The sequence below is a fragment of the Grammomys surdaster genome, unplaced genomic scaffold, assembly GCF_004785775.1.
Source record: "Grammomys surdaster isolate TR1022 unplaced genomic scaffold, NIH_TR_1.0 327, whole genome shotgun sequence".
In the NCBI taxonomy this organism is placed as follows: domain Eukaryota; kingdom Metazoa; phylum Chordata; class Mammalia; order Rodentia; family Muridae; genus Grammomys; species Grammomys surdaster.
In genome coordinates, this window is record NW_021604746.1 from 576,445 (window position 1) to 603,172 (window position 26,728).

At 39.1% G+C, this 26,728-nt stretch overlaps 1 protein-coding gene across 1 annotated transcript; it reads right to left on the reverse strand.

The window, feature by feature from the left end:
- Nucleotides 1–5,079: 5,079 nt before the first annotated feature.
- Nucleotides 5,080–26,152, reverse strand: LOC114630093 (zinc finger protein 54-like). Its single transcript, XM_028778170.1, has 6 exons — nucleotides 25,970–26,152; nucleotides 24,120–24,233; nucleotides 23,436–23,500; nucleotides 10,801–10,892; nucleotides 9,355–9,535; nucleotides 5,080–6,907 (listed from the first exon to the last, which is right to left on the reverse strand). Exons 4-6 carry the CDS (start codon nucleotides 10,828–10,830, stop codon nucleotides 5,397–5,399), a joined length of 1,722 nt encoding a protein of 573 aa, XP_028634003.1. The 5' UTR covers nucleotides 10,831–10,892; nucleotides 23,436–23,500; nucleotides 24,120–24,233; nucleotides 25,970–26,152; the 3' UTR covers nucleotides 5,080–5,396.
- Between the last annotated feature and the right edge of the window lie 576 nt (nucleotides 26,153–26,728).

Below are 26,728 nucleotides of genomic sequence, written 5' to 3' on the forward strand. Positions count from 1 at the left end.
GGCCTTGAACTCAGAGAAATCTTTCTGTCTCCATGTCTTGAGTGCTAGTATTAAAGGTGAGTATCATAATGACTGGCATCATTATGAATTTTAGGATATTGAACAGGATGTTTTTATTATAGCTTTAGCCAGGGAGTAGAGGAATGGCTTAGTGGTTAAGAGCACTGGTTGCTCTTTCAGGGAACAGTGGTTCAATTCCCAACACATACACAGCAGCTCACAACTCCCTAAAAACTACAGCTTTAGGGAATCTGATACCCTCTTTTGGCTTCCACGGGCTGTAGGCATACATGTAGTGTACATGCATATATACAGTCAAATTATCCATATACACTAAAACAATAAATAAATAAATAAAGCTTTTTACACAGTTACATTTGAGGAAATTTTTTTATTTTATTTTTTAGGTGTAAGTTAGTTTTTTATTGGATATTTTATTTATTTACAATACAGATGTCATCCCCTTTTCCCATTTCCCCTCCCTAGAACCCCCTATTCCAACCCCCCTCCTCCTTTATGCTTTTATACCATTTTGATTACATGCATGTATTAAGGTCAGTTCTAGGGTGAGGGTCTAGTAATACAATAGATGCAAATAGTCAAAGAACAAGCAATACAATAAACACAAATAGTCAAAGAAAAAGCAAGGCATTAAATCCAGTTACGTGAACACTCCTGTGATCACTGTTTCTAAAGGCTTCTCAGGATGACTAAAGTATTTGAGCCTATATCCCTGTCCTAGGCCAAGGTCATTTTCATGTCTGAAGCCTTTTTCCTTGTTCTAGCTTAAAATTTAGATTCCTGTCTGAAATTACTTCTTTGTTCTGGCCTACTATTTAGATTCCTGCCTGAGATTACTTCTTTGTTGTAGCCTATGATTTAGACTTGTACCTGAAATTACTTCTTTGTTCTAGTCTAATGTCAGATTCCTGCTTGAAGCCTGTTGGGCGCCGACTCCTAGCTGAAAGTGGCTATCATATTTGCAGCCATCTCAGGCCATATACCCTGACAAGGGACTTGTTTTCAACAGCCTACAACAGCTGAGCACACTCTGATAAATATCTTGTTTTTCTCACATATCTTGTTTTGCTGTTTAGTGCCACCAGCTGGAAGGTGCATGTGATATCCATGCTGCTAGGTACACGTGGTCTCCTCACTGCTAGCTAGGTGCACGTGATATCCACGCTGCAAGGCACATGACATAGTGCCTTCAGCTGTGCTTGTCCAGGAGGGCAAGGCACGTGGTAAAGGGTATAAATACCCAGGATTTCCTTCCAATAAAGAGACTTGAGAGACTTGATCAGACTCCCTGTCTTGTCTCCATTCTTCGAGTCTCCGTCCCCACTCTCTCTCTTGCTAGGCCCTGACCTTCAGACCGGAGCAGCAGAACGGGCGGTTACAGAAGCCTACTTCCTTGTCCTTGGCCAGTGTCATATTCCTACCAAGCAGCCCCTTTCCTTGTCCTTGGCCCATGTCAGCTTCTTGCCAAGCAGCCCCAAAGGCTCTCCACCTCTCCCCTTTTTTATTTCGTTAACAAGACCGAGTCTGTCTCAGGTCGTTCTGACAAGAATGCCTTCCTTACCAGTCATGGAATATGCATTATCAAAGGCAATGCACTTCTGTCTTAGGTTGGTAAGGCTCTGTGCAGAATCTTACACGTCCTTGGCTTGCCAGCCTGTTAATTTAATAACTCTGTCTGGGGTTCCATTTTCAGATTTAAGACATGTACTTTGGCTGCCAACATGTTGATGTTATTAAAGATAAGCTTTATCACTATTGGCAGGAATAAATGTCTTCCCAGGACAAGAAGGGCTACTCTGATCAAGCTATATATGCTATTCCTGAGGTTTGTCCAAAGTGGAAATACTGAGCTCAGGCCATGGATAATTTTATCAGCATTATCTGCAGCATCAAAGGTCAACAGAGCAGCATTCTTTACATTCATAATTTCACTATGCAAAGTTAACATATCCAGAGAGGTGTTAGCATTATGCCAAATATCCTACAGGTGTCTTTGAACTTTTGTCTAATTATAATGACAGTCATTGTAAATTTCAAAAGTAACACTACTCCAGTGATATTTGTCATGACACTTGGGATGGTTCCTAACTCTTGAACCCTGAACCTCCTTCAGATAATTTGAATGGATTATAGAGCATCATTCGTTTTTCCAGATACCTATATAAAACCTTTTGTATACTCAATACATTAGTAACATTTTTTTTGCTAGATGGTTAACAAAAATAGTTGTCTTAACTCCTTGTGTCAATGCTATTGCAGAAGCAGTGGTGCTAGCAATTAATGGAATTAAAGCTGTTATACCAGCAATAATCAAGCCTGCTACCCTCTTGCTTCTGCTTAAAGCCTAACTCACTTCTTCCAGTACATTTAAGCTTTTTTCAGAGAATCAAGGTTTTCTAATACTCAGCGCAGTGAGACAAAAGCTGTTTGATAACCACCCCCCCCATAACAGATATGCCAAGTTTCAACACAGTAACATAATTGGAAATTATACAGTCAATGTAACTTACAATAAATGCTGTAGAAGAGACAAAAACAATTTTAGCTTGACAATTAAAAGAGCCTTAAAACATGCACTAACCCTTGTTTGAAATCCAGATCCTGTACCAACATTATCTCTTGCTATCCTAACATCATAGCAAGCTACAGCTAGCTTCCAAATATGTCTCTGACAAAGTCCAGATCCAGTCATCCAAAAGTAGACTGTTATTTCCCATATTGGATTGATTTCTAGACCAGTACATGATTGAGTCCTAATAACTGGGCACCTTTAAGAAGAATACAAGAGACATAATTTCTCCTTTCGATTCTCTATCCCACAAGGTCTAAAAGCTTGAGGCAAAGCAGCTTTTCCCATCTGGGATATAGTCAAGCAAAGGTGGGTCAGGAACATATCTCCAATACAGCTCCCCAGTCACCCTTGTCAGGGCACTCAGCAAGCTCACAGGTTGGCATCATTCTTTGTCTTAGCAACAGTATGTCTCACCAAACTTTTTAAAGTTCCATGGGCCTCTTCCACAATACCTTGTTTTTGAGGATTATATGAAAACCCCATAATAAATTGTTGACAAAAATTCTCGACTGCTCAACTACAATTGCCAGACCCATTATCTGTTTTTTTTTAAATTGGATATTTTATTTATTTACCTTTCAATGTTATCTCCTCTCCCACTTCCCCCCAAAACCCCTTATCCCATACCCCCTCCTCCTATTTCTATGCTGGTGTGCTCCCACCATCCTCCCATTCCCACCTCCCTCCTCTCGAATTCCCCAACACTAGGGAATCTAAACTTTCAGGCACCAAGGCCCTTCACTTCCACTAATGCCTGACAAGGCCACCCTCAACTACCTAAACAGGTGGAGCCATGAGTCCCTCCCTTTGTGTTCTCAGGCTGGAGGTTTTAGAATGGCAACTCTAGCTTGTTTCTTAGGACCATTTGCTTGAAAAATTGTTTCCAGCCTTTTACTCTAAGGTAGTGTGTGTCTTTGTCACTGAGGTGGGTTTAATGTATGCAGCAAAATGCTGGATCCTGTTTACATATCCAGTCTGTTAGCCTATGTCTCTCTATTGGGAAATTGAGTCCACTGATATTAAGAGATATTAAGGAGAGGAAATTGTTGCTTCCTGTTATTTTTTGTTATTATCATTGGCATTGTTTGTGTGTCTATCTTCTTTTGGATTTGTTGGAAGAGGATAACTTTCTTGCGCTTTTTAGGGTATAATTTCCCTCCTTGTATTGGAGCTTTCCTGCTATTATCCATTGTAGTGCTGGGTTTGTGGAAAGATATTGTGTAAATTTGGTTTTGTCATGGAATATCTTGGTTTCTCCATCTATGATAATTGAGAGTTTTGCTGGGTATAGTAGCGTGGGCTGGCATTTGTGTTCTCTTAGGGTCTATATGACATCTGTCCACGATCTTCTCATTTTTATAGTATCTGGTGAGAACTCTGGTGTAATTCTGATAGGTCTGCCTTTATATGTTACTTGGCCTTTTTCCCTTACTGCATTTAATATTCTTTCTTTGTTTTGTGCATTTGGTGTTTTGATTGCTATGTGATGAGGGGTATTTCTTTTCTAGTCTAGTCTATTTGGCATTCTGTAGGCTTCTTGTATGTTTATGGGCATCTCATTCTTTTGACTAGGAAAGTTTTCTTGTATAATTTTGTTGAAGATATTTTTTGGCCCTTTTAAGTTGGGAATCTTCACTCTCTTCTATACCTATTATCCTTAGGTTTGGTCTTCTCATTGTGTCCTGGATTTCTTGGATGTTTTGTGTTAAGAACGTTTTGCATTTTGCGTTTTCTTTGACAGTTGTGTCAATATTTTCTATGGTATCTTCTGCACCTGAGATTCTCTCTTCTATCTCTTGTATTCTGTTGGTGATGCTTGCATCTACAACTCCTGATTTCTTTCCTAGGTTTTCTATCTTCAGGGCCGTCTCCTTCTGTGATTTCTTGATTGCTTATACTTTCATTTTTATGGCCTGAATTGTTTTGTTCAATTCCTTCAACTCTTTGGTTGTGTTCTCTTGTAATTCTTTAAGGGATTTTTGTGTTTCCTCTTTAAGGGCTTCTATCTGTTTACCTGTGTTCTCCTCAATTTTTTTCAGAGTGTTCTTTATGTTCTTCTTAAAGTCCTCTATAATCATCATTAGAAGTGATTTTAAATCTGACTCTTGCTTTCCTGGTGATATGGGGAATTCAGGACTTTCTAATGTGGGAGAACTAGGTTCTGATGATGCCAAATATCCTGGGTTGCTGATGTTTATGTTCTTGTACTTGCCTTTCACCATGTGGGTCTCCTTAGTGCTACCTGCACTGTCTCTGACAGGAGCCTGTCTTTCCTATTATCTTGGTTGTGTCAGAACTGTTTGGGGTGGGTGTTGCTGCTGGGGTTAGAGCTCAGGCCCAAGATCTGCTCGGTGCTTGGGCCCAGACCAGAAGGAACCAGTGCTCCAGGTCAGGAGTGAATCCCTGGGTCCCAGTGGGTTCCAGTTACTCCCTGTTTGGAGCAAGTGTTGCTGTCTCCTTACCTAAGATACTGCTTGGGTTAGAGCTCCTGGGAGTGCTGCTTCCTCTGGGTTTTGTGAGATAGGGTGCAGAGCTGCCACCCGGGATCTGCTCAGTGCTCCAGGAAATTTATTTTAATACAGACTCTATGATACTCTTCAAATATTTAAACCATCTTTTAAGGCTTTCACAATTTCCTTATCTTTAGATTTATATTATGTATAATGTGATTGGTAAACAAAGAATACCAGATAAATGCAATGTCACATTATTTATAACAGTATTTTTCTCTCCATTATGAATTTTCTGATATTCTTGAAGAGCTGCTTACTTAGTAAAAGATTCACCACATTCCTTCCATTTCTTACAAATGCAAGGTACTCTTTTTAGTATGTACTCTGTAATGTGTTCTAAGATTTGAAAGTTGAATAAAGCATTTTCCACAGTCTTTGCATTTGTAAGGTTTCTCTCCAGTATGAATTTTCTGATGTATTCTAAGATATGAGCCCCTAGTAAAGGATTTGCCACATTCCTTACAGAAGTGATGTCTTACTTCATTATGAACTCTCCAATGTTTTCTCAGATTTGAATACTGGGTAAAGGATTTGTCACAGTCTTTGCATTTATAAATTTTCTCTCCGGAATGAATTTTCTCATGTTCTCTAAGAGTTGAGCACTTAGAAAAAGATTTATCACATTCGTTGCATTCATAAGGTTTCTCTCCAGTATGAACTCTGTGATGTCTTCTAAGATGTGAATCTTGGGTAAAGGCTTTGTCACATTCTATACATTTGTAAGGTTTCTCTCCAGTATGAATTTTTTGATGTGTTCTAAGAGTTGAATTTGTTGTAAAGGATTTGTTACATGACTCACATTTGTAAGGCTTCTCACCAGTATGGATTCTGGAATGTGTTTTAAGATGTGATAATTCAAGAAAGAACTTACCACATTCTTTGCATTTGTGTAACTTCTCTAGAGAGTGAATCTTCTGGTGCCTTCTAAATGATGAATAGTGTTTACATGTTCTGTCACATTCATTGCATTTGTAAAGCTTTTCTCCAGAATGTCTTTTGTCAGTATGCATTTTCTGATGGCTTTTAAGGGCTGATAGCTGAGGAAATGACTTTCCACATTCTTTGCATTTGTAAGGCTTTTCCCCAGTATGAAGTCTTTGATGTGTTTTAAGACTTGAACACTGGGTAAAGGATTTTTCACAAGTGTTACACTTATAGGGTTTCTGTCCAGTATGAATTTGCTGATGTTTTGTGAGAGTTGACTTCACAGTAAAGGATTTGCCACATTCCATACATCTGTAAGGTTTCTCTCCAGTATGAAGTCTTTGATGTATTTTAAGATGTGTGTGTTGGTTAAAAGATTTGTCACAAAGGTTGCACTTGTAGTTTTTCTTTTCAGTATGAATTCTTTGGTGTACAGTGAGGCTTGAGGCAGTTCTGAAGCATTTCCCACATTCCCCACACTGTCTTGGTTTCTCTACAACATAGACTGTTTGTTTCAAAAGACTGTATGGCGAACCAAAAATGTCATCATATTCTTCTTCTTTCTGTTTTTTCTTTGCAGTGTAGATTCTCTGATCTTGAATAAGGTTGGACAACAAATTTAAAGACTTCTCACAGTCTTCAAATTTGTAAGGTTCTTCTCTAGTGTGCATGATTATATGTCTACCTGTGTTTGATGCGTTAGAGGCATCTTTGTCATTGTAGCATCTGTAGTTATAAGAGTTTTCTGTAGTTTTACTTGTTTTATAAAATACACAGTTGGAGGGTTCATGAAGCATCTCACCAAGAACATTACATTGACAAGATTCATTTTCAGCCTTTACATGTTTATGGACAGTATCAAGTGTGCAGTAGTTCTCTGAAAATAAATACAATTCAGATTAATTGGGCTTATCCCATTTAATAAATGACTGTCTGCCTATGATTCCTCTTAAGTCAATTCTGAACAGAAATTATTCAGAATAAAACTCACAGTAGACTACCCTTTAACTATAATTAAATGTAGTCTCACAAAACCATTGACATGCTTCAAGGAAAATGAAGTGTATAATTGAGGAATTAGTAACTAGCTTTGGGATGGAGCTCACTAACTGATTATATATGGAAAAAATGTCCCTATGTTTAAATGTTTTTCTCAGATAATGATGATGAAGGTTCTTATCCAATATCATGTTCACAACATTTGTACTTAGTAATGAGAATAGAGTACTGTTCAGAAGACAGAAGATGAAAGCTTACCTCAAAGCAGGAAAGAGTATAACTTTTTTTTTTCAAAAAACAAATGAGACTTCTGGTCTGGGCCCGAGCATAGAGCAGGTCTCAGGTGGCAGCTCTGTTCCCAACCTCAGAAAACCGAGAGAAAGAGGGCCTCCCAGGAGCTTTAACTCAGGCAGCATCCCAGGTAAAAATGAATCACCCGTGATGTCTGCTGTTAGAAGTTCTAATCCAAATGCTAGCCTCTGAACTTATACTACTCAGACCTTTGAAGGACCACTGACAAGAACATCAAACAGCTAGAGATTGACATCACTAATCTGAAGAAATCCCTCATTTCACTGTCTGAAGAGACTTCCTAAAATCGCAAAGATCCTTATTGGACTTGATTTACTCTATTACAATAGAAAAGGCTGTATACAGCTCTTGACTGTGTACAGCCCTCAAAGAAGAAGGTTGCCTTTGCATAGACAAGACAAGGAGGGTTAAAGAGAGCATGAAATAGGTCAGTGAAGGCCCTGAGAAAAATCACAGAGAGAAAGGGACAGATGAATGCTGGTACAAGAATTGGTTTTCAGCCTCTCCAAGGTTGTCAACCCTACTTCCTCCCATCTTGGGACCATTATTTGGGTTCTTTTTGCTTATTTCTGCTGGTCCCTGGGCCTCAAATAGGCTGACTAACTCTGTGAAACAACAGATAAATAATTTGGTAGCAAAACCTATTCAGATACATTATCATAAGTTAGCTATAGAGGACCACGAGACTCAAGATGAGGTTGTTACTTTATACAGGGTGTTCCCAAAACCCATCTCCAACCAACCTAAAAGGGGGGACTTCTGCCCCTAGACCAAGCAGAGAGGGGCCACCCAGAACCCCCTCTGACTGGTGATCTAAATTCTTGCTTAGGCTTCGAGGCTAAGCACTGCAAGGGAATATAAATAAAAGATGAAAATATCTCCCTGGGTTCCCTGAAGGACAAGCCTGACTGCATAGGGTTGATGTCAAAAGTATCCCCTCTCCAGGAAAAAGACATCGGGATGGGTATGGCCCTCATGCCTCACTGGACAATGACAGGGGGACTGGAGCCATTAAAAGGTCCCCTTCAATTACTGGCGGTCAGGCCTCTATCCCTGCCTTTGCAAGATTAGAATTGCTACAGCCCTTCTATACTTAGAGAAGGGAGGAGATGTCAGAGGCAGCCCTGCTTACACACCGAAGGCCTAAAATCAGCCATAGGCCTAAAATCAGCAATAGGCCTGTCATACATGTATACTAACACCAAGTCTTGGGTCTCAGTGGAAAATCATTGAAACAGATGGCTATAAACTATTGTAAACAGGTAGCTTTTGTGGAAATTTACAAGCTTGAGTAGTCATAGACCTTGTAAATAGGTATCCTTGGCAGACAATACCAACTTAGATAAGGACAAGTGAGTCATAGGCAGAGTCATAGTGACCTATCCCCTGAACCTTCACCCAGCCAATACCCGGTTCTGAAAGACATCTGTATTCCCTCTGAACAGCCACACTCCAGTGTCATCCCCTTCCCCACATCCTGCCTTTCTGTGTTTATAACCCCTGTGTGAATGAATTATGATTTGATAAAAAAAAGAAATAAATTATTTAAAACAAAACAAAATGAAACAAAAGAAGAAACCATACCACATTAGGTCTTCAGAAGGAATGGATTGAAAGCAAGTATTTTGCCAGATATGCAAGGCTCTAGGTCTCTTGAGATTAGAATCGTTTAAATAGGAACTGAGAAGGGTAAAGAGAGGGGGAAGTATAGTCAGGATACATTGTATGATAAAAGGACTCATTTCAATAAAAGAAAAAATGAAATAAAATGATGTGTGACAATATTACAAGCTACTGAATTTCTGAATGCATCTTGGAACCTAAATGAAGGGTGCATGACACCTGTAAATGAAAAGTGGAAAGAAAAATGCCAAGTATGATGAAAAAGTCCTTTTCTACTACCAAACTTTCTTTAGTCTTCTATTGTTTCTAAGACAGCTTAACAGAGTTTACAACACATTCAGTCAGCACATACAGGAATCAGTTAGCAATTCTACAACCAAATGTTCTTACCCACAGAGACCAGGTTGTTATAATTCTCCAACATCACATCCATATACAAAGCCCTCTGAGCAGAGTCCAGGCATTCCCATTCTTCCTGGGAGAAGTCCACAGCCACATCCCAGAATGTCAACAGACCCTTAAACAGAAAAAGGTACAGTTTTGCCTTGTGATTCCAGGGACAGTGTTTTTTCTGGAAACAAGGAGACATAAGGAAATTAGGGATTTAGATGAGCAGAGACAATAATTCAAAAAGTTGATTTCTAACATAGTTACACTCCCTAATAAATGTTCTAACTCTGTGAAAACAGGATGACACAATAGTCTCACAAGCATGTCCATGAAACAGGACATAGATTAAACGTCTGGATACAGTTTTTCTATCTTGTATGGATGTTTTGTTTATGTCCTTCCCACAGGATCACAGTGCACATGGCTCAGAAGGAAAATTCATCTTGAGCAAATGTGGTTTTAAATTCTGTACCTGTATATAAGGTTAATATTGATCAAATACTACATTAACAATCAAATAAATAAAAATTTAGAGAATGTAGTAAATACCCTTCAGGGTATGGATGGGTGAGAACTTACTGAGTAAAAAGAACACCAACAGCACATGAACCAACCCCCAATATCAACAGATGGAATGACATGAATATAAAATTTCTGAAAGAAGAAACCACATTTCCTACTCATATGCAGAATCTAGCCAGTAATATATGTAAGTGGAAATAGAGTACATGTGGGCACAGTAGAACATGGAGAAAAGAGAATAAGAAAGGTTAAAAATCAGGGGTTGAATTAGATCTGAATGCAGGTAATGAACACCATTTATAAAAAGAACATTTTCATAATTGCTAATTGATTTTTTTAGTTCTAACTCAGTTACAAATTTTTTGGGGGTGTTAATTGTCATGGTTTGTATATGCCTGGCCCAGGGAGTGTTACTATTAGAAGGTGTGGCCCTGTTGGAGTAGGTGTGTCACTGTGGGTGTGGGCTTTAAGATCCTTTAAGCTGCCTGGGAGCCAATAATCTGCTAGCAGCCTTCAGGTGAAGATGTGGGACTCTCACTTCTGCCTGGACCATGCCTGACCAGACACTGCCATGCTGCCGCCTTGAGGATAATGGACTAAATCTCTGCTGTCTGTTCCCAACAGTAAAACCCTTTGACAGTTGTGGAACAGTTCATAAAGATATATTTAATAGTGAAAACATCAAAATACTTCTGAGGCTTTAGAGCTTCTGTTCCCAATGACTATTGTAACTGTAGAAAGTTCATTGAGTTGTTTAGTCTCTAGGGTGTTTAATTTCAGTATGTGATTTTTTTTGTTGTTTGTTTGAACTTTTTTAAAATATATAATCAAGTGAAAGAATTTTCAGAAGGAGAAAATTAAATGCTTTCATTGTCTTAAAACATAACATTTCCAGATAAATAGTGGACATGACCGACCACTGACCTGGGACTTATTTCCCGGAGAATCAGGCATTTCCCACTGTTTCTCTTCTTTGAGTTTGTCTTTCAGTGAGGATGAATAGCTGCCTTCTTGCCCTTTCATAGAAAGGAATCAAAAAAGAAAAAGTAAAATATAATGAATGCTGTTAAAGCACAACATCAAACACATGAAAAGGCCCATGAAAGCAACAGAACTCTACCAGGTGATTGGTTAATGACACCAAAGCCAGGAGAGCATGGAATGACATTCAAAGCCTGGACAGAAAAGCACCATCAAAAATATGGCTGCACCAAGAAAAATACTCTTTTAAAATAGATGGAGACATACATTCATATGCAGATAATCACCAACTAACACAACTCACGTCACTGAAGCAGCACAGTACATAATAAAGTAGGGTAAAAATGTACACAGGAAAATCAGAGAAATTATGCATGAGCACATGACGTACATTTCACGTGAAGAATCGGTAAATACAGGAGAATTTAGAAGTAATTATCTATTCTCAAGACATCAAGCCATTCACAGTAAAGTGGTATGCAGTGTCTATTGTGTTTCACAAAGAAGAGGAGAGAATATAACCAGTGGGCTCATGAAGCAGCAAAAATGTTGTTATTCAAATCAGGTAAGTGAAGTAGCCAACATTCAAGGACTCAGGAACAAAGACTATGGCTTTATGTTGAGTCATAGAAAAATGTTTGTTCATAGAGGTAGGTATGTAGATGGACAGGAATGTTTTAGCCTGATGAAAACCATCTTTAAGTTATATTTAGAAGGCAACCAATAAAAGCTTAAAATCCTGAGCTTTTGATTGAGTAATAAGCAATCAGTGCTCCATCAAATCCCTAACCTCAAAAATTTCAGGGAAATAATAGCACGTAAAGGGAAAGAAATATGAAATATTCCTCATCTTTATGTATCTTAAATCATACTTGACATCCTTAGGATTTAAGTCTTTATAGTTTTAGACTCTTAATGGACTTTCAACATTTTTTTTAAAAAATCATTTATCAGATACATAGTACTTGTTATTGAGAATAGTCATTTTAAAGTATATTCATTTAGTGAAAAGTTGTGATGGTTCTCTGTCAGATCACCATGGACTAAGGCTGGTCTTCAATAACAACAAAAACAACAAAAAATTCACATACTCATGGAAACGGAATAAGTCTCTACTCAATGATAACTTGATCAGGGATGAAAGAAAGAGAGAAATTAAAGACTTTCTAGAATTTAATTTAAATGAAGGAATAGCATATCCAAACTTATAGAACACAATGAAAGCAGTGCTAAGAGAAAAAAAATCATAGCACTGAGTACCTTCATAAAGAGATTGGAGAGATCCTACACTAGCAGCTTAACAGCACATCTGAAAATGCTAGAACAAAAAGAAGCAAACATATCAAAGATGAGTAGACTGCAGGAAATACTAAAACTCAGAGCTGAAATCAAACAATTAGAAACAAAGACATCAATACAAAGAAGCAACAACACTAAGAGGTAGTTTTTTTTTTTTCAGAAAATTAACAAGCTCGATAAGTCCTTAGCCAAACTAAAGGGCCCAGAGACAGTATCTAAATTAACAAAATCAGAAATGAAAAGGGAGATATAACAACAGAGACTGAGGAAATTCAAAAAATCCTCAGAACTTACTACAAAGACCTATGCTCAAGAAAACTAGAAAATCTAGATGAAATGGATGCTTCTCTAGACAGATACCACCTACCAAAGTTAAATAACGATTAGGTAAACTGTATGAACGTTTCCTAAGGAATTGGAAGTAGTCACTAAAAACCTCCCCATCAAAAACAGCCCAGAGCCAGATGATTTTAGTGCAGAATTCTACCAGACCTTCAAAGAAGACCTAATACCAATAATTCTCAAAATAGAAGTACTCATATTACACAAAATAGAAACAGAAGGAATACTACCTAATTCATTCTATGAAAACACAGTTATGCTGATACTTAATTCACACAAAGACCTAACAAAGAAAAAGAACTCCAGACAAACTTTGCTTACAAATATGATGCAAAATACTCAATAAAATTCTTGGAAACCGAATCTAAGCATACGTTAAAATGATCATTCACTATGGTCAAGTAGACTTTATCCCAAGGATGCAGGGATGTATAAATATGAGGAAATCCATTAACCTAATCCACTATATAAACAAACTAAAAAAAAATCTTTTCATTAGATGCTGAAAAAGCCTTTGACAAAATACAACACTCTTCGTGTTAAAGAAAGAGCAGGAATTCAAGGCCTGTGCATGAATATAATAAAAGCAATATACAGCAAACCAACAGCCAACATCAAATTAAATGGAGAGAAACTTGAAGCAATCCTACTAAAGTCAGGGACCAGACAAGGCTGTCCACTCTCTCCCTATTTATTCAATATAGTACTTGAAGTTCTAGCTAGAGCAATTACACAACAAAAGGAGATCAAAGGGATACGAATTGGAAAGGAAGAGGTCAAAATATCACTATTAGCAGATGATGTGATAGTATACTTAAGTGACTCCAAAAATTCTACCAGAGAACTCCTAAACCTGACAAACAACTTAAGCAAAGTGGCTAGATATAAAATAAACTCAATCAAATAAGTAGCATTTCTCAACACAAAGGATAAACTGAGAAAAAAATAAGGAAACAATACTCTACACAATAGTCACAAATAATATAAAGTATCTTGGTGAGACTCTAATGAAGTAAGTGAAAGATCTATATGACAAGAACTTCGTCTCTGAAGAAAGAAATTGAAGAAGATCGCAGAAGATGAAAAGATGTCCCATGCTCATGGATTGGTAGAATTAGCATAGTAAAAATGGCCATCTTACCAAAAGCAATCTACAGATGCTTTACAATCCCCATAATACAATTATCTGTACAATTTACCAAGTTCAAGTACAAGTGGATCAAGGATCTGTACAAAACCAGATACGATTAATCTAATAATTAAAAAAAAAAAGTGGAAAAGAGACTTGAACACATTGTCACAGGGGAAATTTTCCTGAACAGAACATCAATGGCTCAGGCTTTAAGATCAACAATTGACAAATAGGACCTCATAGAATTGAAACGCTTCTGTAAGGCAAAGCACACTGTCAATAGGACAATACGGCAACCTACAGATTGGGAAAAGATCTTTACCAACCTTACATCTGAAAGAGGGCTAATATACATTATACAAAGAACTCAAGAATTTAGACTCCAGAGAACTGAATTACCCTATTAAAAATGGATTACAGAGCTAAATTTTTTTATCTGAGGAATCTCAAGTGGCTGAGAAGCACCTAAAGATATGTTCAACATCCTTAGTCATCAGGAAAAAGCAAATCAAAACAACCTTGAGATTTTACCTTACACCAATCAGAATAGCTAACTTAGGTAAAAAATTCAGGTGACAGCACATGTTGGCAAGAATTTGGAGAAAGAATTCCCCCATTGCTGGTGGGATTGCAAGCTGGTACAATAACTTTGGAAATCAACCTGGTGGTTCCTCAGAAAATTGGAAATAACTGTACCCGAAGACCTAGCTATACCACTCCTGGGCATATACCCAAAAGATGCTCCAACATATAACAAGTGTACATCCTCCTCTATGTTCATAGCAGCCTTATTTATAATAGTCAGAAGCTGGAAACAACCCAGATGTCCCTCAACAGAAGAATGGATACAGAAAATGTGGTACATTTACACAATGAAGTACTACTCAGCTATTAAAAATGATGACTTCATGAAGTTTGTAGGCAAATGGATAGAAGTAGAAAAATATCATCCTGAGTGAGGCTACCCAGACTCAAAAGGACATACATGGTATGCACTCATTGATAAGTGGATATTAGCCAAAAAGCTCAGAATTCTCATGATAGAACTCATAGACCATATGAATCTTAACAAGAAGAAACTTGTTAAGAAACAAGGCCAAACTTCAAGTTGTTTGGATGCTTCAAAACAGCTTAGAAGGGGGAATAAAATAATCACAGTGGCAGAGGGAGGGAGGGCCCTGAGTTGGGCAAGAGAGGAGAAGAAAATTGGGGGAGGGACAGGACCATGTATAGGAAGAGACAGGAGAGAAGTCCAGAGAGGTAGGAGAATGAATAGAAATAAGTAGAAGTGGGGATTAGGGAACCTGGGGAACCACTAGAGAGTCCCAGACCCCATGGATGAGAAAGGTTCTCAGGACCCAATAGGGATGACATTAGGGAAATACCCAACAGCAGGGAGATAGAATCAGAAGAGACAGTCTCCAGTAGATAGAAATGGTCCCCAGTGAAGGGAAGGTACCACCCACTCATCTTAATATTTTTAATGCATAATTGTTCCTGTCTAAAGTAAATGCACAGACAAAAATGGATCAGAGGCTGAAGGAAAGGCCATCCAGTGACAGCACCACTGTGTGATCCATCCCATCCAGGCACCAAACCCTTACACTATTGCTGATGCCAAGAAGTGCTTGCAGACAGGAGCCTGGTATGGCTGTCTTCTGAGAGGCTCTGCCAGCATCTGACTAAGGCTGATACAAGCACTCACAGCCAACTATTGGACTGAGCCTGAGGATACCAATGAAAGATTTAGGGGAAGGACTGAAGGAGCTGAAGGGGATTGCTATCCTGTAGGAAGAACACCAATATCAACTAAGTGGACCCCTCAGAACTCCCAGGGATTAAACCACCAACCAAAGAGAATACATGGGCCAGTCCACTGCTCCCTCTACATATGTAGCAGAGGACTACCTTATTTGGCATCAGTGGGAGAGGAGGCACTTGGTCCTGTGGAGGCTTGATGCCCCAGAGAAGGGGGATGCTAGAGTGGTGAGGCAGGAGTGGGTGGGTGGGTGAGGGAGCATCCCCTTAGAGTCAAAGGGGAAGGCGATGGAGTAGGGGGTTCATGGAGGGGAGACTGGGAAGGGATAAACATTTGAAATGTAAACAAATAAAATGATTAATAAATAAAAGGGAAGCAAAAGTTCTTATTTTGCTAAGTTGTTAGTTCATTATTGAATGTATGTATAATTTGACCACACAACCACTTATTAAATGTCTCTTCACAGCAATGGAAAGACCACATCTATGTGACCAGAGCTCTGAGAAGGATAAATTATAATCTAAATTACCTATATGTCAATTAAAATGACAGAGCCTAGTTCATAGTCCATTACCTAGACAGTCATCCCAGGCTCCTGAGGTCTCCATGTAGATGGGGGCAGAGGTCTACATTTCTATGGAGGAGAAACATGGGAGGGAGTGACCTCATATTCTCTGGGCAAAGTGGGGCAATCAACTCTCCAACTGTGTCCTGCTTGTCCACAGTTCAGTCTAGGCCCTAGCAGTGAACAAGGCATTGGGATGGTCTTGCCCAGTGGTTAGTGTTACCACAATCCGGGGGAGTCCTTTGTTTCTGTGTCTATTATTTTGTTGGAGACCTTGAGGGTCATTATCACAGTTCAAGAGTCTCTGTCTATCACAGTAAGTTTAAAGATATTAGATGCCATATTCAGCAGATATCTGAAAGGCAGGAGAGCTAGTATCTCCCAAGCATATCTGAGTTAAACTATGCTTGTCTGCTTTTAGTTATTTGTTCATAAAACAGAAGGCTAAATCAGGTTTATTCCTGTAATTAATTACCTTAGTATTTAGCATGACTGGAAATATAGTTATGAACATATTAAAGAATTTGATCATTTATAGGGTGACTTGCATTTCTTAATTATCCTTAAAAGTTTACAATAAAAGTGAGAATTTCTGAATTGAAGTTCTTCAATATCAAGTTAAGACTTTTAAACATAGAGATTGGGAGCTTTTTTGATCCTTCTATCGTATATCATTATAGACCACAACAGTTTTCTGTATGACTCAGTTTACCAAAAAATAGCCACAGCCTAACAATGCTACTGGGAACAAGAAGGTTAGACATAAATATTTAAATCAGTCTCTGACTGAATAGATATTTTCAAGCCAGTGATTCTTAATTTTTTAAAATGTTGTAACCCTTCAGCATAGTTTTTTTTAAAAATGTTGTGGTGAGTCTAATCAATCCAATTTGCAGGCAACCCTAGGTTGCCCTTTTAAATGGGGTTGTTACTCATAGGTTGAGAAACTGTTCTAAGTTCTTTGTCAGTCTACCTAAGGTCATTGTCTTATTGCAGCATAAGATAGAAACTTTTCACTCTCAGGTGTTTACCTGTGGCCATAATTTTTGATCTTTTATTTATCTGTTCATCAAGATCATTATTAATAAAGACTTTATAATAAAAGATCTGACAAACTCTTAAATGTCCCATAGCCTTAAATATTTTAAAGTTAAACATTTTAAAAAACTGTTTTTTTAAGATATCTAGTTTTAAATTTTCCGTAAAACTCCAAAACTTTAAAGTAAGATTAAAATCTCTCAATTGTGTGTTTTTGTAATATAAAAATAAAGCACTTTTAAAAAGAGTGAAGACACAGAGCACAACTATAGTTTTAGAAAGTGGAGCCAAGTTCGAACAGTGAACAATTTAGTGTCTGTAGGAATGCATGAAGGTTTAATACCTCCTTAAACGAGCACTGTTTAAATCCTATCTTTTATAAACCTAGCTTTTAAGACAGGAATTATATATAAATTTTATTGCAATTTAAAGCATCTTTGGAGATCGTTTTCCTCGGTTGGCTCACTCTATGTGTTGCCCAAAGTGCCTCCAAGCCTGAGTTACAAGTTTTAAGTTGACTTTTTATTACAGATTTTTAAACCATATATAGTAACTTACAAGCCAATAATGTAGAACCAGGACATATTAAAACAAACAAACAAACAAACAAACAAACAAACAGTAAAGTCATATATTTAAGTCCAGTCAAAAAATCAAACATGTAGTGGCCACATGAATTTATATATTTAGACAGATAAAACATGCTTTATTTCCTCAGGTGTAAGTGCAAGGTAGGAGTACCTTGCTATCTGCTGAATCCATTTCTCACCGGCCCAGTGATTTTCTAGTGGGACTAGCCTTTGGCTTCCCTACTAGAGAGTTGTTGAGTTGCTGGTGCACTGTTAAGAGCAGCTTACTCGACCTGGCTGTCCTGGTTTTGCTACCAGCTGGAGCAGCTATACCAGGAGTGTTAGTTTCAAAGCTGCAGGAGCAAAGCTCCAAGAGCAGTGCCAGTTTATAAGTTTTTGTTGTCCCGATTCGGCCACTGTAGAAAACAAAAATCCTGGAAATGGGTCAAGATGGAAAACGGCTGGCAGGTGAACTTTGACCCATTTCCCTGAATATGAAACATAGAATTACAACCAAATTAAACGAAATCACAGATACAAAGGGGCAGACAAGGACAGAATTGCCTGATGAGGACAACCAATAGAGAGGGGGAGATTTCTCAAGGAGGCTTTCCCATGCCAGAATGTAGGGAATTTATTTGGTCTGTGTGGCCAGGTTTGGTCTAAGCGACATGCTAAGAGTGCCCTCTGGTGGCCATCCAGTATCGAAGGTGGGCCATTCCAGAAACAGAAAGTGTGGTTTTCCTTTAAAAACTGATTGCAGGAGGGCAGAGGGGACAGGCACCATCAGAGTGCTCCCTGCATGTTGATTGTGGAGGATGTCTTTGTACCAGATATGACCACGACCTCTCAGCTTCAATTCAAGTGGAACCTTTATAGGGACATGTGGACTTTGGAAACTTTAAAATGCTGTTAAAGGGGAGGGGTGTGATCACCAAGTTGGACTGGGAATTCCTCATTTCTAAGGGAAAGGAAGCAAGCAGGGAAAGGCCTGCAATTACGAGAATGCAGAGAAGTGTCTGTAGGGGATGGAGGGACCAGAAGACAACAAGGCACACAAATAGGCAGATGGACAAGATGAGAGGTCAGCTAAAGAAAAGACACAGTCGCACAGTCAAGGGTCCTATCCCGTTTAATTTGGGAAGCCTGGTTTCTGGCCAGGAACCTCCTGGCATAAGAGAGGTGACCCTCCTCTTCCCAAGACTCAAGGAGTGGTGCCTTTATTGAACTGTAACCCTGTGGTGCCAAAACCTTACTGGTCTCTGGAGGACTCCCTGACTCAGCTTATGGAACGGTCTGGATCCTGTTCCTCAATAAGGCAGCTATGTGGGACCCCAAATGTTACACCGGGTCCTTTGTGTGCCAAGAGGAAGGGAGGAGAATACACACACGAGTGGGCCTTTGAAACTGCAAAATGTTTTATTTCTAACACCACGTATGCTGAGTTGTGGATCAATCAATACCTCCAGACAAGAACTCTGGAGCCTTGTTTCTTCTGGAAGTCTCAAGAAGGAGCTGAAGTAGGATTTATAAGCATAAAAGCCACACGCCCACTGGCCAAGTTACAGTTAAGCTTTTACCAATCAGGATTCGGAATTAGAGACTTTCCAAAGCGTTCCATCATTGTTAACTGACATAGAATGTAAGTGTTCTTGTCCAGCCAATCCAATACACTTGTTCTTTCTGCTGTTAGGAACAGATACTGTTGTTTAGAGAGGGAGTTGGCCAGCTCCTGGAAAGTCCCTAGCACCCCCAGAAGAGCTAACTGGAAAGAAGAAAGCTCACTGGCCTTAACCCTTGTCTAATTCTGAGAGCTGGAGAAAGTTTTCTTGAGAGAATAGTCTACCATATAGTTATTCAAAACCAAATGGTCATTTCCTGAAAACATAGGCTGAGTAGGTTGTATTTTTAAGATTAGGAATACATGCAAACATACAACAATAGTAAAAGAAAAAAGCTCTGAACAATATTAAATGATCCAGGTGGAGGTTGTGTATGCCCTTATTGTCAGTTCTTTAGGCAGAGACAGGTAGATTTCTGATTTTGAGGCCAGTGTGGTCTACAGAGTGACTTCCAGGGAAACCATGGATACACAGAAAAATTCTATCTTGTAAAACTAACAAACAAACAAGCAGCAGCAGCAACAACAACCACCACTACAACAACAATTATGACATATTCCTTTGTCATGTCAAGGTTTAGTACCATCTACATTAAAAAATAAATGACTAGGATGGATTTGTGATATTTATAATTAAACTTACTAGGGGGATAGTGAGATGGTTCAATGGTTATGAACACCTTTTGTTTTGAAGGGACCAAGTTTCCATTCCTAAAACCTACGCTGTGGATATAAATTCTTTACATGTATAATTCTAGGATGCCAAGGATGTATAGTTATTCATGAAAGCAAACCACTCATATAAAATATGTAAATATAAATTAAAAATCTGAATATTAAATGAAAGTTAAAACAGAGATATAGATACATTGATAGATTATAGATAGATTAAAAAACAAAATATAAACTTCTTGAGTGAATTTACTAAGCAGATGAAAAGTCTATACAATGAAAACTTGATTGAAAGAAGTGGAAAAGAATGACTGTAAAATGAAAAATTGCTGAAGGAGCTGAGGGAGATGTGAACTAGGTCACAGAAAGATGCTTTACACAGATGAAAGGGACATAATATTGTGAAACACAAAATATTTCTGAAAGTGATTTCTATCATCAAATGAAGCTCTATGACATTTAATTCCCCACAACATACGTCACAAAAACTGAAAAAAGGAACCTAGAATTTACATTGACACACAAATTTCCTGGGTGCAGAACAATCCCAGGAAAATATTGAAGTGCTAGAGCTATCCCACTGTGACTCCAGATCAGCCCAATGCAGTGGAACAGCAGATCCAGAACTTGCACAACAGCAATGACCATGTGAATTCAATCAAACTACCACAAACACAGGTTGCAGACTAGACAGCCTCTTCAAACCACGGTACTGGGAAAAGTATCTATCTGCATATCAAAACATGAACATGGGACCAAGTCTCTTCCCATACAAGGAATGATGACTTTCATGTATGATTTGAATTGGTGAATCCTGCAAAGTAACACAAGAGAACAACACTTGATACAAGAGTAGTGTTTTGACAGAATTTTGCAGCAGAAATTTGACAAAAATTCAAAACATTCATGGAAATAGCAATAATTAAAAGTATGAAGAGACACCCTACATAGCAGATACATTTATTATCTGTTTATTTATAGTACAGTGGATAAAAACTCAAAATCTATGAAACATTGCAAGAGAAGTAAATGATAGTATAATTAATAAGTAAGCAAATGAATTGAATACAGCATGCTCAATAGCAGTTGAAATGGCCAATATGTACATATTAAAAAGCTCTCCATTATAGGTCATAAGATAATGTAAATTTTAGTATATAGAGATTCAAATTCTGCATAGAAAGTGTCCACAATTAAAGTACCAAACAATAACAAATGTACTATTTCAGTAATTTTCTGATATGTCAATGGATAATGTTTCTGAAGCAAATGATATAAACCAGGTATAGCAGTTTAAAAAAGGAGAAGAAAAAAGGCGAACAGAAAGAAGAAATTTTCTTTAAACATCTTGAGTATGGACAGTAGTAAAGACTCATGATCTCAATTATATTAGTGACAAAACCAACCAAGACAAAAGTATCAAAATTCAAAATAAAGAGTATTACCAAACAATAAAATGATCCATTAGATAGAAAGTCTTTGATGAACACATGTGCATGTCTCAAACTCAGAATGCAGACATTCACAGCAGACAGAAAATAGGAGACTACATAAAATGTGAAAACTGGCACATTGCCTCACATGCTTTTCAAACATGTGAAGACAATCTACAAGGAGGTTTGTCTTCTCTAAGACTCCAAACAATTTCTAGTGAAATCTATTTGCATATTTTACAGAAAGTAATCCTGAAAGTACCAATGAACAGAGCTGGAAAATACGAAGAGGATCACACCTAGAGGGGACCTCACAGTATATTACAATTACAGCAATAGCACTTGGAATTGTCATGACAACGAACAAGAGGAGATATCCATGGGAAGACAGGATTGACAGTGTTTAACTGTCTGCAAGTATAGTTCCTGATTCTTATCAAAACTCTGTTGGCATTATTTTCAGGAATGGCGAAATTAACACTAAAAGGTAGAGAATGTACCAGAATACCAAAAGCTCCAAAATTCTGAAAATAATATATATGCCTGGAGGTATTAATTTTCATCATTTTATAATATATTAAAATCACTGAAATGAAAACCATTTAATACTGGTAGATAGACCTGATCAGTGATGTACATGGAATAAGGGTATCATCACTTACATGCATAGTCAAGTAAAAATTTATTTGCCTCAGTGGATGGAACTAGAAAATATCATCCTGAGTGAAGTATCTCAGACCCCAAAAGACATACATGGTATGTCCTCAATTATAAGTGTATAGTATCCATAAAGTAGAAGATACCTATGATATATTCTACAAACGCAAAGAAGTGAGTCAAGAAGAAAGGTCCAGGAGAGGATGTTTGACTTTCACATAGAAGGGGGAATAAAATAGTCATAGGAAGCAGATGGAAGGAGGGAACTGGGCAGAAGAGAGGATAAAGAGAAGACTGGTGGGGGGGGTCATTCAGGATGAGGTGTGAGGAGAGATAGGAGAGAGGGCCAGAGGACTAGGAGAATGAATGGAAATCAGCAGCTGGTAGGGGAGTTGCATTCGAGCACCTCTAGGACATTCTAGAGACCTAGGATAGGGGGAGGTTTCCAGGAGTCTATGGGGGTGACATTAGCTGAGACCCATTGCAGCGGGGCTATAGACCCCAAAGAGGCCACCTCATGTAGCCAGGCAGGATCTCCAAAGGATAAGGACACCAACCCACTTACAAAATGTGGACCCAAAATTTGTACTGTCCACAAGAAGTTCAGGGACAAAGAAGGAACAGATACTGAGGGCATGGCCAACCAATAACTGGCCCAACTTGAGACCTAACGCATGGACCAGCATCAGTCCCTCACACTACTAGTGATACTCTGTTATGCTTGTACACAGGACACCTTCTAAGAGCGTCTCCTCCCAGCAGCTGACTGAAGCAGATGTAGAAACGCACAGCCAAACATTGGCTGGAGCTCTAGCATTCTAATGGAAGAGATGGGGGGAAGGATTGAGGACACCTACGGGGATAGGAACTCAACAGGAAAACCAACAGAATCAACTAACCTGGACCCTGGGTGGGGGCTCTCAGAGACTGAACCCCCAACCAAAGAACATACATGGGCTCGGCCTAGGCCCCTGCACATGTGCAGCAGATGAGCAGCTTAGTCTTCATGTGGGTCCCCCAACAACTGAAGTGGGGCTGTCTCTAAAGCTCTTGCCTATCTGTGGAATCAGTTCCTCCAACTGGGCTGCCTTGTCTGGCCTCAGTGGGAGGGGATACACCTAAACCTGCAGAGACTTGATTTGACAGGGCCAGAGGATATTGAGAGGTTTCTGCTCTCAGAGGAGAACAGGGGTGGGGCGGGGAGCAGCGGGGTGGTTGTTGTGGGGTGGGGGTTGGGGTGGGGTGGGGAGGATAGGAGGAGGAACTGTGTGAGGAGAAGACCAGGGATGGGAGGCAGCCATCAGGATGCAAAATGAACAAATAAATTAATGGAAAAATTTATTTGCCTCACAGTATCAATTCTTTTGTAGAAAGTCTTAACATCTCTAAAGTAGGATAATCCTGAAGAGAGTTTTGTCAGTGGAACTTTCCAGATTCTCTTCCACTTTCACTTGAGCCCCTTGCCATCCCTTCACCAATCCTCCAGCATACCTGGATCCTTAGTCACTTACTGTCTCCTCCCTCTCCACCTTCCAGGTCTCCGTGTTCAGTGAGCCCTGTACATGAGAAAGAGATCCTTCAGAAGGAACTCAGATTTCTAAACCCTGTCTCCAAACAACCAAGATAAAAAAGACAAAAAGGCATTATAGTGTAGGACAATATGATAAAGCATCATTTCAACGACTATGATCACTCACCTCTATGGGGAAAAGATTTGCAATCAGTTTTTTTTCTCCTGGTTCAAGAAAAACACTCTGTTCTATGCTCAGTAGATAAAGAGGATTATACAGTGATCTCCCAATTGTCATGCAGGGTCAGAATGCTAAAAATACTTGGAATGCATTGTCAGTTATCATAAGAAGAACCTCACTACCAATAATAGCTCAGTCAAAATTGAAGGGTAGAAATGGAACTGAATGATTAGGTTGAGAATATTATACATTAATTAATGAGGTTCTGAAATTATCATGGACCAAAAATGATGAAAATCTTATATTCTCAAAGGAAATCATAAGAAGAGAGACTATTTCATGAAAATTTTCTTTGTTCCTCTGAGGATTTCAGCTTACACTGTGAGATGTGAGACACAGTCACACACAGGTCACACACATCCAGTCTTGTTTTCCCAAGAACCCTGAAAAGGAACCATGGAGACAGCAAGCAAAGCATTCTCACCTACAGAAAGCAAACTGCTGTAATTCTGCAACATCCCTGTCTCTGTGCAAAGCCTTCCCAGCAGAGTCTTGACATTGCCTTCTTCCTGGGAGAAGTCCACAGTCACACCACTGGCTGTTAACAGACCACAAAATAAAAAACAACAGTTTAAACAATTTTGTTGGTGCAGTCATTTAATCTCAGACTTTGGGAGAAGGAAGTGAGCAGAACTGTGTGTGTTCCAGTGTTGTCTGGTGTACAATGTGAGCTCTGGGTTCCACAGAACAACACAGTGAGTTCAGGTCTCCAACACAGGAAACAGAAACAGACACATCCAAAAATAACGGTTTGTCACGTGTCTAAGAACAGAGTGTTTTTCTTGAACCAGGAGAAAAAAATGATTGCAAATATTTTCCCCATAGAGGTGAGTGATCATAGTCATTGAAATGATACTTTATCATATTGTCCTACACTATAATGCCATTTCTTTTTATCTTGGTTGTTTGGAGACAGGGTTTATCTATGTAGTGTATTCTCACCCAGTGAAAACAAAGGCCCAAATTCTTTGGTCAAATTAAGCAAGCTTTATTTTCTGTCTAAAAGGGCTATATCTGTAAAGTGGGCTTCGAAAATATAGCATGGAACATAGGAGAAAGTGGGCTTATATATCACCCCAAACTGGATGGCTAGGGGGTTTTCAATGGTTGGGGAATTTCCAGACGAATTTTGGTTAAGTAGGAACTTGGCAGAACATTTAGTCTTATCTGGGTATGTTTATGCTATGAGTCAAACTCCATAGGGTGGGGAACATGTCAAATTCCAGAGACAGGTTAAACCATGGTCAACTTGAAATTTGCAGCAAATATAAATCAACTTTTTCTGACCTTATCTAACAAAGTGGCCTTTATCCTTGAGATGAATTCAGGCAGTCTTGGCTGTCCTGAAACTTGCTGTGTAGACAAAACTGGCATCAGACTCAGAAATCTCCCTGCCTCTGCCTCCCCAGTGCTGAGATTAAAGGCATATGTGTCAACAATGCCTGGTTTGTCATACCTTTTTTTTAGCTGTGAAAATATTGTGATCTGATACCCACAAACAGCACACCATGCTTTCCAGACTCCAAGGAACTCACTAGGAACTCAAAGAAGACACATTTTCTTTTTCCTTTTCTTCCTTCTTTCCTTCCTTCCCTTTTCCCCGTTTATTTTGTTTTGAGACAGGTTCACAAGGTGTAGTTATGGGTGTCCTGAACTCACTCTGTCCACTAGGCTGGTCTGAAACTCACTGAGTTTCACCTGCTTCTGCCTCTAGAGTTCTAGAATCCAAGGTCTGTGCCACCAGGTCTGGCCAAGACAGTTATCAGATTCCTATATTTATATTAGAGTGGATATGTCTCAGGGGAAAAATTAATGATGGGTAAAAAGTTTACTTTTAAATGTTAATACTTACAACCGCACATGTAAAACTCGCAAAAAATTAAAACAAACAAACAAACAAACAAACAAAAAAACAAAACCTTTAGACTTCAATTTCGTTTGCAGCCACTCCCTTCCTGAGTAGTATCTAAAAGTTCTTGGGGCAAGCTAAATCGCCAGGTATGTCCCTGATGGAACACGAAAGTTATGAATGTAAACGTGTTTGCAAATATCAACAAATTAAAATATTCTACTAGAGTAGTCTAATAAGAACATTTTTCCACCAGAGAATCTATGAAAAAAATCAGGAATAGTCCATATCATATGATCGAAAATTTATGGACAAGGGAAGACATCCACAACAGGGTTTCAGAGCCGGCATCTTATGAACAGTAGAGAAACTGATCACACCCTTGTCCCTTTCGGACTGTTTCCCATCCCCGCAGCTCCTCTGACCTGGGAGGTTCCAGGGCCAATCTGCAGGACGCTGCTTACTGGTGACTTTGTAAAGACGCCCGGGCGCAGAGCCTGCGGCTTAACGGGGTTTTCGGGTCCCGGGAAACCAAGGCCTGTGTACGCTGCACACTCCACTGGCCGAGGAGCTTCTTCTGGGAATGGGCCTTAGCCGCTTCTTGCTTTGGCTCTCAGTACAACTTCCCTCCCTTAGCTGACTCAGTGTCTCAGCTTCCTTGCACGTCACTATTGTAACCACTCCCACTCTGAAACACTTTCTACATCCATCTATTGTCTAACATCCTTTCAGTCTCTGTTAAAGGGTGAGTGCCCCTCCCTGCGGAGACTGGCTCCTCCCACTCTGTGTCAGGCTGTCCTGCACCCGCTGTGCACAGCCTCCCTACACGCTTGCTTCCACTTTAGACCAGAACTGGATCTAGTTAGGGAGCTACACTCCATATCTGATCCCCATAGTGGGTTCTGAATCCTTCAGAAAAAAGACAGGAATTGTAACACTTCAACTAGACTATGAGCTACGTAGTTTCACCGAACAATAATGAGCTAAATCCAGAAGCCAAAGTCCTGTCCCCAACACAAAAAAATGAAAAGCCTAAACCAAATACCGCAATTGTGATTTGAAGAGACATTTCAGTATCTCAGATTTTGAAAAGAAATAGGCAGAAATCAGTGGTAAGTGCACTGCTACCAGCCCAGGGCAGAATTCATCCCGCGCTGTACCACTAGATAGGGGTCTTGTCATTT

Bases quoted from the DNA above. Each gene is read 5' to 3' on its own strand.
- LOC114630093 (XM_028778170.1), bottom strand. From the start codon at position 10,830: ATGCCTGATTCTCCGGGAAATAAGTCCCAG. The intron at 9,536-10,800 runs GTCAGTGGTCGG...CCTTGTTTCCAG, and splicing joins CTCCGGGAAATAAGTCCCAG to AAAAAACACTGTCCCTGGAA. The intron at 6,908-9,354 runs GTAAGAACATTT...ATTTATTTTCAG, and splicing joins TAACAACCTGGTCTCTGTGG to AGAACTACTGCACACTTGAT.